The sequence below is a fragment of the Rhodotorula graminis genome (assembly GCF_001329695.1).
Source record: "Rhodotorula graminis WP1 unplaced genomic scaffold RHOBAscaffold_14, whole genome shotgun sequence".
Lineage (NCBI taxonomy): Eukaryota > Fungi > Basidiomycota > Microbotryomycetes > Sporidiobolales > Sporidiobolaceae > Rhodotorula > Rhodotorula graminis.
In genome coordinates, this window is record NW_017264941.1 from 43991 (window position 1) to 56779 (window position 12789).

The 12789-nt window shown below is 68.6% G+C and overlaps 6 protein-coding genes across 6 annotated transcripts in view; 5 read left to right on the forward strand and 1 right to left on the reverse strand.

Moving 5' to 3' along the window:
• The window catches only part of RHOBADRAFT_55608 (uncharacterized protein), a 2676-nt gene extending 2047 nt beyond the window's left edge, over window positions 1–629 (forward strand). Inside the window, exon 5 of the mRNA XM_018417929.1 lies at window positions 215–629. Within this exon, the coding sequence (XP_018268553.1) occupies window positions 215–546 (332 nt within the window). The 3' untranslated portion in view covers window positions 547–629. The remainder of the gene's footprint in view (window positions 1–214) is intronic.
• A 25-nt stretch (window positions 630–654) lies between these two features.
• On the reverse strand, window positions 655–3635 carry RHOBADRAFT_55610 (uncharacterized protein; the record flags this gene model as incomplete). Its single annotated transcript, XM_018417930.1, has 11 exons — window positions 655–1098; window positions 1191–1653; window positions 1731–1882; window positions 1968–2248; window positions 2353–2521; window positions 2613–2709; window positions 2832–2960; window positions 3036–3102; window positions 3166–3234; window positions 3298–3425; window positions 3497–3635. The coding sequence occupies 11 exons, from the start codon at window positions 3633–3635 to the stop codon at window positions 741–743; spliced, it is 2052 nt and encodes a 683-aa protein (XP_018268554.1). The 3' UTR covers window positions 655–740.
• A 290-nt stretch (window positions 3636–3925) lies between these two features.
• Window positions 3926–6465, forward strand: RHOBADRAFT_55611 (uncharacterized protein; the record flags this gene model as incomplete). The annotated part of the gene is made up of 9 exons (XM_018417931.1): window positions 3926–4145; window positions 4233–4396; window positions 4471–4648; window positions 4738–4907; window positions 5006–5143; window positions 5234–5293; window positions 5364–5703; window positions 5821–6067; window positions 6190–6465. The coding sequence occupies 9 exons, from the start codon at window positions 3926–3928 to the stop codon at window positions 6350–6352; spliced, it is 1680 nt and encodes a 559-aa protein (XP_018268555.1). The 3' UTR covers window positions 6353–6465.
• A 258-nt stretch (window positions 6466–6723) lies between these two features.
• On the forward strand, window positions 6724–8300 carry RHOBADRAFT_46549 (uncharacterized protein; the record flags this gene model as incomplete). Its single annotated transcript, XM_018414815.1, has 4 exons — window positions 6724–7585; window positions 7663–7876; window positions 7959–8055; window positions 8124–8300. The coding sequence occupies 4 exons, from the start codon at window positions 6724–6726 to the stop codon at window positions 8298–8300; spliced, it is 1350 nt and encodes a 449-aa protein (XP_018268556.1).
• A 1257-nt stretch (window positions 8301–9557) lies between these two features.
• Window positions 9558–11430, forward strand: RHOBADRAFT_55613 (uncharacterized protein; the record flags this gene model as incomplete). The annotated part of the gene is made up of 5 exons (XM_018417932.1): window positions 9558–9817; window positions 9894–10142; window positions 10213–10372; window positions 10438–10713; window positions 10783–11430. The coding sequence occupies 5 exons, from the start codon at window positions 9558–9560 to the stop codon at window positions 11368–11370; spliced, it is 1533 nt and encodes a 510-aa protein (XP_018268557.1). The 3' UTR covers window positions 11371–11430.
• Window positions 11431–11862: 432 nt separating this feature from the next.
• Window positions 11863–12649, forward strand: RHOBADRAFT_55614 (uncharacterized protein). Its single transcript, XM_018417933.1, has 5 exons — window positions 11863–11915; window positions 11986–12005; window positions 12080–12168; window positions 12261–12274; window positions 12357–12649. The coding sequence occupies exons 1-5, from the start codon at window positions 11874–11876 to the stop codon at window positions 12549–12551; spliced, it is 360 nt and encodes a 119-aa protein (XP_018268558.1). The 5' UTR covers window positions 11863–11873; the 3' UTR covers window positions 12552–12649.
• The last annotated feature ends 140 nt before the right edge of the window (window positions 12650–12789 follow it).

A 12789-nucleotide genomic window follows, 5' to 3' on the forward strand; every position in this document is an offset into this window, starting at 1 on the left:
CCCGCTCGAACCCCGTTCCACGCCCCGCTTCCTCACTCCTTGCGCTTCTTCTTGCCCTTCTTGGGCCCTGCCCCTGCCCCAACCCCTGCTCCTGCCTCTGCCCCCGCTGCCGCTCCTGCGCTCGCCGCACCCTCGGCCCCACCGAGCACCTCTGCCGCAGGCCTTTTGCGCGCTCCTCCTCCTCCCGCCAGCCCCGCACTCCCCTCACCCCCAGTCTCCCTCCGCCAAACCTACCGCGGCGTCCTCTCGAACCCGACCCTCCTCACGCACGCCCCGGCCGCCGCTGCGGACCCGGCGCCGCGAGCGGCGCCCCCGCCCGCTCTCGTGCTCGCCGCGCCGCATGTCGCGCCGAGGGAAGCGGGAGCTGGGGGCGAGGGCAGTGCGGGACCGGCGGGAGGAGGAGGAGCGCGCAAAAGGCCTGCGGCAGAGGTGCTCGGTGGGGCCGAGGGTGCGGCGAGCGCAGGAGCGGCAGCGGGGGCAGAGGCAGGAGCAGGGGTTGGGGCAGGGGCAGGGCCCAAGAAGGGCAAGAAGAAGCGCAAGGAGTGAGGAAGCGGGCGTGGGACGGGTTCGAGCGGCTCGAGGAATGGCTCGGTCGGCGAGAGCTGCAACGCGAGGACCGTCGTGCTCTCTCCCGCTCCCTCTTGAGTGTTTGTGGACGCAAAGTGAGTGGAAGCTGTTGCTCGTCTGCGGCCCGTCCTGCTGCTCCAAGCCGACCCTGGCCCTGCTCGAAGCTCGAAACTCTACGTCAAGTCGATGACGACGTCGTCGTCCGCATCGAGCACGACGACGTCCGTTCCGCCCGCCTTGCGCTTCTTCGCCCCTCCCTCGCCCTCGCCCTCGCCCTCGCCTTCGAGCTCATCGGCGCGCCGCTTCCTGCCGACGACCTGGGCGCCGGGCGCGCCCGCCTCGGGTCCGTGCGCCGCAGCGCCCTCGACGACCGTGACGAGGTCGCCGTCGTCGTCGTCGTCGTCGTCGTCGTCGTCGTCGGCGTCCGAGGCGGAAGCGGGTGGGGCGGGCGGCGGGGCGCGGAGCGGCATGGGCGAGGGGAGGGATGAGAGGTCGGGCTGTAGGCGCGGGGTGGCGCCGTCGGGGAGGTAGCTGTCGGCGCAGGGAGGGGAACAGATCAGTTCTTTGTGCACGAGAGAGAGAGGCGCAGGAGAGAGAAAGAGAGAGAGAGGGCCAGGGCGCACCTAGAGATGCAGAACTGGACGGGCCAGTGCGGCTCGTCGTCGTCCGTGACGGTGACAAACTTGCCCTCGCCGAGCCCGAGGCTGTCCATCGTGCGGTCGGCATTGTCCTCAAAGTCGTCCGACTCCCACACGAGGCGCGTCCCCTCCTGCACCGTCACGACGCCCTCGAACGGCACCTTGCCCTCGCACTCGCCGCCTGCGCCGACGAGGCCCTTGACAAACTCGCCGAGCGTGACGTCGCGCGCGATGCGCACGGGCACGTACACGACGCGACACACAGCGCAGTGCGGGTTGGGCGGCGAGAGCGGGCTCACGTCAAACACGCGGCCCGAGGTGCGCTTGAGCCAGATGGTCCGCGCGCGATCCCACGTGCCGCGCAGGACGTTGAGCGACTGGTGCACGAGGCACGCCGCGATGATGGCGTTGGTCGTCGCGATCGCCGGGATGATGTTGCCGGCGTACTCTGCGCGGCGGCGACGCTCGAGGGGGTCAGGAATGGTCGAAAGGAGGACGAGGAGGAGGAGGAGCGGGACGACGCACCCTTGACCTGGAACTGGGTCTGGATCTCGATGTCGAACGCGGCGGCGCGCAGGTTGGCGGCACCGACGACAAAGTCGAGCGTGTCGTCGTCGTCCTTGTCGAATACGAGCGGGTCGCCCTTGGGGTCGAAGCGCGCCGAGAGGCGCGTCACGCTGCGGGTGCACGAGGACCGGCAGTCAGTCGTCGGCGACGAGGTGACACAGAGAAGGAGAGGAGAGAGAGAGAGGAGGGACGCACGCATCGACGAAGAGGGCGAACGAGTCGCGCACGCTCAGCTTCTTCTGGCTCGAGAACCGCACGTCCTCCTTGGCCTTGTCCTCGCCCTTGCCCTCGCCCTTGCCGTTCTCGACCAGAGCCGCCGCCGCCGCTGCCTCGTCGCCGTCCTTCTTCTCGGCCGCCTTGGCCTCCTCGGCCGGTGCGGGCGCCGACAACTCGTCCCAGCTGAGCGGGCGCGGTGGCTTGCGGTGCGCCCACATGTCCTCCATCTTGAGCAGGCGCTCGATGTCGGCGATGTAGACCTGTGCGACGAACCGACCGACTCGGAACGAGGTCAGTGCTGGCTCGGACGTCGAGCAGGACCGCGACGACATAGAGAAAGAGATAGAGAGAGAGTGACGCGCACCTTGTCGAAGACGCGCCTCGCCGCCCCCTCGAGGTTGAGCGTCGCGCGTAGCTCGCGCACGGCGACGGCCTCGTGGCGCAAGTTCTGGATCTCGTCGACGTTCTCGCCGTTCTTCTCGGCGTCGTCGAGCTCTTGCTGGTCGGCCTCGTCGTCGGCGCCGAACAGCTGACTGTGAGGCGTACACCACTATCTATCAGTCTCTGTGCGCCTCGGGGGGGGGGCGCAGTAGAGAGAGAGGATCGAGCGGCGAGGGGACGCACGGGAAGAGGTACGACTTGGCCCACGCGATGCAGTGGTGCGCCGTCGACGGCGTGCTGCGGATCGTGCACACGGCGAACGTCTTGGGCACGGGCTTGCCTGCGAAGGGGGGACTCTCGCGTGTCAGTGCGCGTCCATGTTGCACGGCGAGCGGGCCCGACAAGATCTGGCCGATCCCGCGCCGCCGACGCAAGTGGCAGAAGCGCAACCCAACGACGCACCCGTGCAGTCGAAGCACTCGGTCGTCTCGCGCTTGATGGGCTGCACCTGGCCGACGTAGCCCGACGTGCCCGACTCGAGCAAAGGAATGTCGGCCGCGAGGCACATTTTGTTGACGTGCCGGCGTGCGTCTGTGTGGGTGGCGCGGGGTCAAGGCCCGATTGCGAGAGCACCGACCGAGAGAGGGCCTCGGCGGGGCGACGCACCGAGGTTGTCGAGGGCGTTCATGACAAAGTCGAACGACTTGAAGTACTCGACGCCGTACTCGTCGTCCTGCGGACGATCAGGGCAAGTCAGTAGGTCGCTCGGGCACAGGAGAGGAAGAAAGGGGCTCACCTTGATGTTGCGGTGCAGCGCCGTGATGTTGACGTGCGGGTTGAACTTGAGGGCCGTCTCGCGAGCGACCTGGACGAGGAGGAGCGAGGTCAGCTTCACATGTGGGCAAGGGAGGAGGACGGGGGGACGCACGACGGCCTTTGGTCGCTTGACGTGCTGCTTCTGGAACAGGAACTGGCGGTTGAGGTTCGAGAGGTCGATCGTGTCGAGGTCGAGCACCTGGATCTCGCCGCGCTCGCCGCAGCCGTAGCCCGACATGACTGTGCGCATGTGCAGTCGGGTCAGTGACGGGTCCTGTTTGTGGTCTAGTGAGAGAGCAACGGGGACGGACCCATGTTCTTGATGAGCTCGCAGCCGATGCCGCCGGCTCCGACGACGAGGACGCGGGCGTTGGTGACTTTGGCGAAGAGTTCGGGGCCGAGGATGGCCCGGGTGTGCTTGTAGCGGCCGTTGGTGGAAGTCGAGGCCATGTTGGGCAGGTCGAGTGGCTCGCGCGGGTCGCTCGTGGCGATAATGACGCGGGGTGGCTCGGCGAGGGTGAGGAGAGCGATGAGGAGGAGGGAGGGTCGAGGGGGGTGCGAGGGCGGCTGGAGGAGCGTAGGGTGGGTCGTACGAGGTGGCTGAGAGTGCTGGAGAGCTCTGCCTGGCTGCTGGAGCTCGGCGTGTGGTGAAGGGCGAGGGTCCGCCTGCTCGCTCCCCCTCTGTCGCGCTCGTCGTCGTCCTCACTCTGCCTCGCTCGCACCACCAGTCGACCTCGAGCATGGCCGAGGACCTCCTCCAGCCTCCCGTCCAGGACTCTGTCCCGCTCCCGCCCGTCGCACAGCCTGCCTCGGACCGCCCCGACGCCCACACCGCCAAGTTCGACCGCCAGCTCCGGCTGTGGGCCAAATCGGGCCAGCAGGCGCTCGAGGAGGCCCACGTCCTCGTCGTCGGAGCCAACGCGAGCGCCGCCTCGACCCTCAAGAACCTCGTCCTCCCAAGTGCGTCCACCCCCTCCTCCTCCTCCTCCCCCCACCTCATCCGCCTCGGGCCACTCACCCACTTCTCGCTCCACCCTCGCCTCGCAGACGTCGGCCAGTTCACCATCATCGACCCCGAGACCGTCACCGAGGCCGACATCGGCGCCAACTTCTTCCTCGACCCGTCGAGCCTCGGCCAGCCCCGCGCCGAGCAGGTCGTCCGCTTCCTCCTCGAGCTCAACGGCGACGTCAAGGGCCACGCGCTCGTCCAGGTGCGTCTCCTCGTCCCCTCTCTCTCTCCATCCGTCGAAAGCGTCCTGACCCCGCTCTCTCGCCGCACACGCAGCCCCTCTCGACCCTGACCGACCTGTCGCCCTACACCCTCGTCCTCGCCGTCGACGTCGAGTCGCCCGCCGAGCTCCTCGCCCTGTCGGACGCCGCGTGGGACAAGCACATCCCGCTCATCAAGGTCGACAGCGCGGGCTTTTACGCGGCGCTCCGGACCCAGGTCAACGAGGTCACCAGTGCGTTCGCTCGCTCCTCTCCTTCCGTGCCTCGATGCGCCCTCAGCCGCAACCAGTCACTGATGCACGAGTACCGTCGCCTCGCACAGTCGTCGAGACGCACCCCGAGTCGATCGTCGACCTGCGCCTGTCGCACCCGTTCCCGGCCCTCGTCGCGCACGCCCACTCGTTCGACTACGCCGCCATGGACTCGGCGCAGCACTCGCACGTGCCCGCCGTCGTCATCCTCGTCAAGGCCCTCGAGCAGTGGAAGCTCGCTGTGCGTCTCGCGCCTCTCTCCCTCTCTATCGGCATCGTCGTCGCCTCGACCCTCTCGAGGCGGCAGTCGCTGATCCAGGTTGATCGCTGTGCGCGCAGCACGACGGCAAGGTCCCGACGGGCTCGACCGAGCGCAAAGAGTTCATGGACGGCGTCGCGCGGCAGAAGCGCCAGAGCGACGAGGAGAACTTTGACGAGGCCGTGACGCTGTTTCGCCGTGCGGGGACGAGGCCCGGGGTGCGTCCGCCTCTCCCCTGTGCCTCTGCGTCGGGCCCGGGACGCTCTCGTGCGTACAGGGACTGACGCTGAACTTGGGCCGCGTCGCAGATCCCGAGCGAGATCGAGGCGCTGTTTTCCGACCCGGCGTGCGAGAACATCACGGCGTCGGTGCGTCCTCCCCTTTCCCTCGCAATCTCGACCTCGTCCAGCCCTGACGCACCCACTCGCACCCCAACAGACCCCGGTCTTCTGGCTCCTGCTGCACGCCGTGCGCGCCTTTGTCTCGCACCCGTCCAACCCGTCGCGGCTCCTCCCACTCTCGGGCGCGCTGCCCGACATGAAGGCCTCGTCGTCGGGCTACGTCGCGCTCCAGACCCTGTACAAGCACAAGGCGCGCGAGGACCTCGCCCTCGTGCGTGCGCTCGTCGCCGACACGCTCGAGCGCGTCGGCCTCGACCGCGACAGCGTTGGGTCGGACGAGATCGAGACGTTTGTCAAGCATGCGGCGTGGCTCAAGGTGGTCAGGGGACGGAGCTTGAGGATGGAGCACGAGGCGTGCGCGCTCAAGGGCCAGGTCGGTGCGTCGGTCGGGTCTCGCTCCCTCGTCGTGCCGGGTCTCGCGCTCGTTCGAGCGCTTCTCTGGCTCGAGCGACGGCACCAGCCCTACTGACATGTTCTCGCCCAACCCCTCGCAGGTGCGCTCCTGGCGTCCGCCTCGTTCCAGCAACCGCCCGACGCGTCCCTGTTCATCTACACGGCCCTGCGCGCCGCGAGCCTGTTCACGGCCGAGCACGCGCGCTCGCCCGACCGCGACGACGCGCCGGCGCTGTATGCGCTCGCCGAGCGGCTCGTGCGTGAGTGGAGCGAGGGCGAGGACCTTGAGGGCATGGGCGTCGAGGAGGGGGGGTGGACCGAGGGACTGCGCAAGGTGTGCGCCGAGGTGTACGTCCCGCCTCTGTCCCTCTTCTCTCTCCCCTTCCTTCCTCGCGACGACCCTCTCTCGAGCGAGCGAGCGCAGCGCAGCGCAGACGACTGACTAACCCCCGGCCTCGCCCCGTCCGCAGTGCGCGCGCCCCGCCGGGCACGACGCTGCCGCAGACGAGCGCGCTCCTCGGCGGCCTCGTCGCGCAGGAGGCCATCAAGCTCATCACGCGCCAGTACGGCCCGCTCGACCGCGTGTGCGTGTGGGACGGGATCCGCAGCGGGACGGGCGTGCTGAGGCCGTGAGCTGATCCCGGCGCTAGAGCTCTGGAGGGGTCGAGCCGAGGTCGAGAGACGCTGCGTGGCTGGGACACGCTGTAGATACGCTTGACTTGAACAGAGAGACGCTTTCTCTTCTCGCACGACGTGGCGCGCGAGAAAGGTGAGACGCAGCAGGTCGGCCGCCGCGAGCGAGCGAGCGAGGGCTGCTGCTCCACGTCGACCACTTGCCTCGCTCACGAGCTCGAGAGCTACCTGTGCCGAGCTGCACACGCGCACACACGCCAACACGCCGCAGCAGAGCCAGCCAGCAACCCCGCCGAGCCGCTCCCCTCCCCCCCTCCCCTCCCTCGCTCCCTCCCTCATCGTCACCCTCGCCCGCGAACCCCGCGACGGCCATGTACGGCGGTCCCTCTGCAGCGCGGTCCCCTCCACCTCTGCAGCACCCACGCCCGCAGCACCCGCCATCCCACATCCCGTCCCAGTCTCCCCCGCCCGACGCCTACTCGTACGGCGGCTCGTCGTCGACCGAGTACCAGCGCTTCTCGTCGCCGCCGGTCCAGCCGCACGCCCAGCAGCCGCACCTTCAGCACCAAGCGGCGGGGGCGCAGCGGCTCCACCCGACGGCGTCGTACGGCGGCGGCGGCGGCGCAAAGGCGGCGCAGCAGCAGCAGCACGCGTACGGCCGAGGAGGGGCAGGACCGGCGACGCCCGACGCCTACATCCCGGCCAACGCGGCGTACGGCGCCGCACCGCAGCAGCAGTACGGCGTGCCGAGTGCGCAGGGCGTCGCGTGGATGGGCGGCGGCGCCGACTCGGGGCCGAGCGGGCCTGTCGGCGGCGGTGGGGCAGCTCCGGCTTCCTCTCGAGGAGGGGGAGGAGGGGGGCCCGCGCAGCAGCAGCAGCAGCAGGGCGCGCCGCCGAGCGGGTGGCCCGGCATGGGCGGCGCAGCGGGCGGCGGCATGAACGGCATGATGAACGACGCGACGGCGCAGATGGGCGTCCAGTTCGGCAAGCACGCCCTGACGGCCGGCCAGGCGTACCTCGACAAGAACTTTACGCGCCTGTTGCCGCTCGCGCACCTCAAGCACAGCTTCAACGTGTCGAACAGCTACGTCGTCAACAAGCTGCGCCTCATCGTGTGGCCCTGGCGGCACCGCCCCTGGAGTCGCAGCGTCGTGCGCAACGAGGGCACGGGCGTCGCCGAGGGGTGGAAGCCGCCTCGCGAGGACCTCAACTGCCCAGACCTGTACATCCCCGGTGCGCCCCGCTGCTCTCTCCCTCTCTTTCAGCGTCTCTCAAAGTCGGTGACACTGACTCCCCGACCTCGCGCGCAGTCATGGCCGTCGTCACCTACATCCTCCTGTCGGCCGTCATCGCGGGCAAGGCGGGCACGTTCGACCCCAACATCCTCGGCCAGTCGGCGAGCCGCGCGTTCGGCCTCCTCACGCTCGAGTTTGTCTGCATCAAGCTCGGGTGCTACCTCCTCGGCATCGGCGAGGAGGGCACGGTCGTCGACTTGGTGTCGTACGAGGGCTACAAGTTTGTCGGGTGCGTCCGCCTCTTCTCTCTCGTGGTTGTGCAAGTCTGCGAGCGGCCCTGACCCGTGCTCCTCGCACCTCGTTTCGCGCAGGGTCATCGTCGCGCTCTTGGCAGGCCTGCTCGGCGCCACCGGCTGGACCTTCTGGCTCGTCTTTCTCTACGTCTTCCTCGCCAACTTCTTCTTTCAGGTGCGCCCCTCTTTCCTTCGAGCCGTTCGACGCGTCGCGCACGTACTGACCCCTCCCGCCTCGTCCAGCTCCGCTCCCTGCGACACCTCGTCCTCCCCGACCCGTCCATGTCGCCCCTCGACCACGGCGACAACAGCAACCTGCAGACGACGCCGTCGCACGCCCAACGCGCGCGCCGCATCCAGTTCCTCTTTGTCGTCGCCGCCGCTCAGGGCCTGAGCATGCTCGTGCTCGTGCGCGTCTAGAGGCGCGCCGGTCGGTAGGCGCTCGAGCGGGAGCGGTGTTGAGCAGTGCTGGTCGAGCGTGCAACGCGTATTTTGGCCCGCGACGAGCTGCTCGAGGTCGAGGAGGACGAGAGACCGAGCGAGAGCTCGAGAACTGCCCTGCCGACTCGTCTCGTACGTGCTCGGCACGTGAGCGTACGCTCCGTCGAGTCAGACAGCTGTCGTGAGCCTACGGCATTAAGCAGGAGGAGAAGCTGAGGCCGCCGAGACGAGCGCGCAGGGGAGCGTCAACTTGAGAAGGTCCCGGTCGGCTCTCTGGGAATCTCTCTGCAGCTCGTTCGAACAACGCTGTGGTGACGACGATGCACGAGAGAGCGAATGCGAGCGCACGAGGAACGAAGGAGCAAGCGCGCTCTGACCTGCTTAAAGCTTTCGAGTCTGCCGTTCTCGCTCGCGGACCTGCTGCTCGAACAGAACCCTTGTAGATACACCGACGACCAAAGAAGTGGGATAGAGAGGTCCGTGCGTCGACTACGCCGAGTCCTCCGCCGCTCGGTGCGCCGCAACCTCGGCGTTGTGCTCGCCCGCCGCGATCTCGTTGAGCGAGCGCTCCGAGCACCTCTTCCTGATAGCCGAGTGCCGGAAGCCTTCTCTTTGGGGTCGCTGCTCGCGTGCGTGTCAGGTGCGCAAGAGCGTGGGCGGCCTGAGCGGCGTGCAACGAGAGCCAGCTGGCCTTCCTAAGCAGCTCTTCTTCCTCATCTTCGGATCGGTGCTCTTCTTCCGGGTCTGGACGCTCGCCTTGTCTTCCACTGCGCATCCTCTGGCGCACGCTCGTGCGCGAGGATGACCTCGGCTGTGCAGCTCGCCAGCTCCGGACGTCCGAGTCCGACACTCGCGTCAAAGTGCTCAAGCTTGAGCACAAGTGTACTCTGCTGTTCTCGCAAGGTAGGAGCGTCTCGAAAGGAAGGAAGCGCAGGACCAACGAGTGCACACGAGAGGACGCGAGGAGCGATCCGTGCACGTTGCCGGCATGCCGCTTTCGCTGCCGACGAGTGCCGGCCACGTGGCCCTGGAGAGGAGCAGCTGATCCAATCAGGTGCGCAAGAGCGCGAGCGCGCCCGCGCTGCGCGCTTGGAGACAGAGCGCGGCAAAGGCGAGCGATGGCGCGAGCTCGTTGTCAGCGAGTCCGTGTCAGCGCTGTCAGCTCTGCTCCCGCCCCTGCAGCCGCCCGTCTCGCTCTCTCTGACACCTGCACTGCTCGCACACCAGCCAGCCAGCATGACCGCAACCACCTCGACCCCTTTGTCGCACCCCGCAAACGGCCGCACCGCCTCCTCCTCGTCGTCCTCCTCCTCGACCACCCTCGATGCGCCGCTCACCAACGGCAGCAGTGCGCACAAGCATGCGCACGCGTTCGCCACTCGCGCCATTCACGTCGGGTCCGAGCCCGAGCTGTCCATCTCGGGCGGTGTCAGCACCCCGCTCGACCTCTCGACCACGTACCGCCAGACTCGCGTCGGCGAGCACAAGGGCTTCGAGTGCGTCCTCCAGTCCTCCCTCAAGAGCCGCTCTCGCAGGGCCTCCAAGTGCTGACCAGCTCCCGACACGCCGCAGGTACTCGCGCTCGGCCAACCCGACTCGGCTCGCGTACGAGCGGCTCATCGCGTCGCTCGAGGGCGCCGACGTCCTCCTCGCCGCTGCACTGCGCGAGCAGGGCGTGACCGACCCGGCCAAGTTCGAGGCGGGCCCGGGCGGCCTCGCGTTCGCGAGCGGGTCGGCCGCGACGGCGACGGCGATTCAGGCGCTCGCAGGGCAGGGCGGCCACATCGTGAGCGTCGGCGACGTGTACGGCGGTACGAGCAGGTGCGTCACCTCCAGGACCCTCTCTCGTCGGACGCGCAGGCCTTGACGAACGAGATGTGCACGCGCGCAGGTATCAGCTCAAGGTGGCGGGCCCGCTACAGGGCGTCGAGACGACCTACGTCGACATGAGCTACAGCACGGCGGGCGACGGTGGCGAGGTCGAGAGTGACGAGGACCAGGACCAGGCCATTGTCGACCGTGTCGAGCAGGCCATCCGCCCCGAGACCAAGGTGCGCCCTCCTCTCCCTTCTCGCGGCACACGCTTCCCTGACTGACCCACCTTGCGCGCGCACAGCTCATCTGGGCCGAGACGCCGACCAACCCGTGCCTGTCGCTCGTCCCGATCCGCCTCATCGCCGCCGTCGCCAAGCGCCACGGCGTCTTCCTCGTCATCGACAACACGTTCGCGAGCCCGTACCTGCAGCAGCCGCTCCTCCTCGGGGCTGACCTCGTCGTCGCGAGCTCGACCAAGTACATCTCGGGCCACTCGGACGTCGTCGGCGGCCTCCTCGCGACGGGTAACCCGGCCATCCTCAGCAAGGTCCGCTTCCTGCAGAACGCCCACGGCGCTGTGCGTCCGCCTCGCCCTCTCTCTCTCTCAGTCTCTCGAGCGCGACACTGACGTCGAGCTGCACTGCAGGTCCCGTCGCCGTTCGACGCGTGGCTCCTGATCCGCTCGATCAAGACGCTCGTCCTGCGCACGCGCCAGCAGTCGCTCAACGCGCTCGCGCTCGCGCGGTACCTCGAGGAGACGGCCGTTCCCGCCGGCCTCGTGCGCGACGTGCGGTACCCGGGCCTCAAGCGCAAGCGCGAGTCGCCCGCCCAGCGCCGCGAGCGCGAGCTCGCGTGGACCCAGCTGAGCGACGACGCGCGGCGGTGGCTCGTGCGCGAGGGCTACTCGGTCGACGGCGAGGGCGGGTTCCCCGCGGGCGGCATGGTGTCGTTCCACATTGCGAGCGCGAGCCCGGCGAGCCAGACCGAGACGCAGACGGCCGAGCGGTTCCTCGAGCACCTCGACGTGTTTACGCTCGCCGAGTCGCTCGGCGGCCTCGAGGGCCTCGCCGAGCTGCCGCTCCTCATGACGCACTCGGGCGTCGACCCAGAGCACCGGCGCAAGCTGGGCATCGACGGCGAGCTCGTGCGCCTGTCGGTCGGCGCCGAGGACGTCGACGACATTGTGCGCGACGTGGCGCAGGGCCTCGCGGCGGCGGTGGGCGGCAAGCAGTAGAACGCTGTGTAGATGTCCCCCTTCGCGCACCTGGATGCAGTTTAGACGCAGTTGGACTCTTTTTGCCGAAACAGCTCGAAGCTGGCGAGGTGCGAGTTGAAACGGACCTCGCTCGTGAAGAGGCGGTGCAGGAACGGCGTCTTTCCCTTCTCGCACTTCGCGCCTCTCTCCCTCGTTGCTTACACCAGCTCAGCAGTGAGTCCTCGCTCTACCTCTCTCGCCTCGTCTCCCCTCGTCGCCCTCCCCCTGCGCCAACCCTCGAGCAGCGCGTCATCTCCCCTGCCTCCTCGCCCGCGTCGTCGCTGATCTCGCCACGCCTTTGCACCTCTCTCTCGAGCACAGCCCTCACGCCGACTCTCCCAGGTGCGTCCTCGCCCCCTCTGCATCCGCGGCAAGCGCGAACTGACTTCTCGCCCCCTCGCAGCTCCTCCTCGGCCCCACCACCTCAAGCGACCACCTCGCCCCCTCTCCAGCCTCAACCTCAACCAGCACCGCAAGCAAACATGCCCGGCCGTCACCGCGAGACGAGCAGTGGCTCGGAGATGGTGCGTGCGACGGCGGGCGAGCGGTGCCACCGTCGAGCAGACCGACTGACCTCCTCGTCCCGCGCCACAGTGCCTCTACGTGATCGCCTTGTGCGTCGTCGAGCCTTCCTCCGAGGTGTCCGACCGCGCGACACACTGACACGGTCGGACCTCTCGTCTCGCAGCTTCATCCCGCCGCTCGCTGTCGCCATGCGCTCGGGCCACGGCGTGAACGGTTGCGACGTCCTCATCAACATCTGCCTGTGGATCCTTGGTTCGTCCTGCCCGCTCTCTCTTTCTCCCTCGCTCTCGGTCCTCGCGCCCGAGCTCGCGCACAAACTGACCCTCGTCGACTCGTGCGTGCAGGCTTCTTCCCCGGCGTGCGCCCTCCTCCCCCTCTCCCTCTCTATCTCTCTTTCTCTCGCGCACCGACACTGACCCGCCCCCGAGCGCCTTCCGCAGATCATCCACGCCTTCTGGCTCGTGTCCAAGTCGTTCAGGTACAACCCGTCCCCGCGCGTCCACGTCGTGTACCACCAGCAGCCGCAGCCCATCGTGCACCACGGCGCGCCGGCCGCGTACGGTGCGCCGGCCGCGTACGGTGCGCCGGCCGCGCATGATGCGCCGGGCTACGGCGCGGCGCCGCCGAAGTACTGAGCGAGCGGGTGTGGCGCGGAGCGAGGAGGGAGGAGGATACCCGTTGCCGTGGCTTAGCGAGGAGGACGAGCGAGGGTGTAATGGCTCTGGACCGCTTCAACGCTGGCCTGACGCTGGTGCGAGGAGAGCAGGACCGCGTCGACCTCGAGCTGGCCGTCCTCGAGAGCGCGACGAGCGAGCGAGAGAGCGGTGCGAGCGAACTCGAGGAGAAGCGCGAGGACGAGCCGCCGCGAGTGAG

Excerpts from the sequence above, each read along its gene's own strand:
- RHOBADRAFT_55614 (XM_018417933.1), top strand. The coding sequence starts at position 11,874 with ATGCCCGGCCGTCACCGCGAGACGAGCAGTGGCTCGGAGATG. Across the intron at positions 11,916-11,985 it reads CGAGCAGTGGCTCGGAGATG|TGCCTCTACGTGATCGCCTT; the intron begins GTGCGTGCGACG and ends CCCGCGCCACAG. Across the intron at positions 12,006-12,079 it reads TGCCTCTACGTGATCGCCTT|CTTCATCCCGCCGCTCGCTG; the intron begins GTGCGTCGTCGA and ends CTCGTCTCGCAG.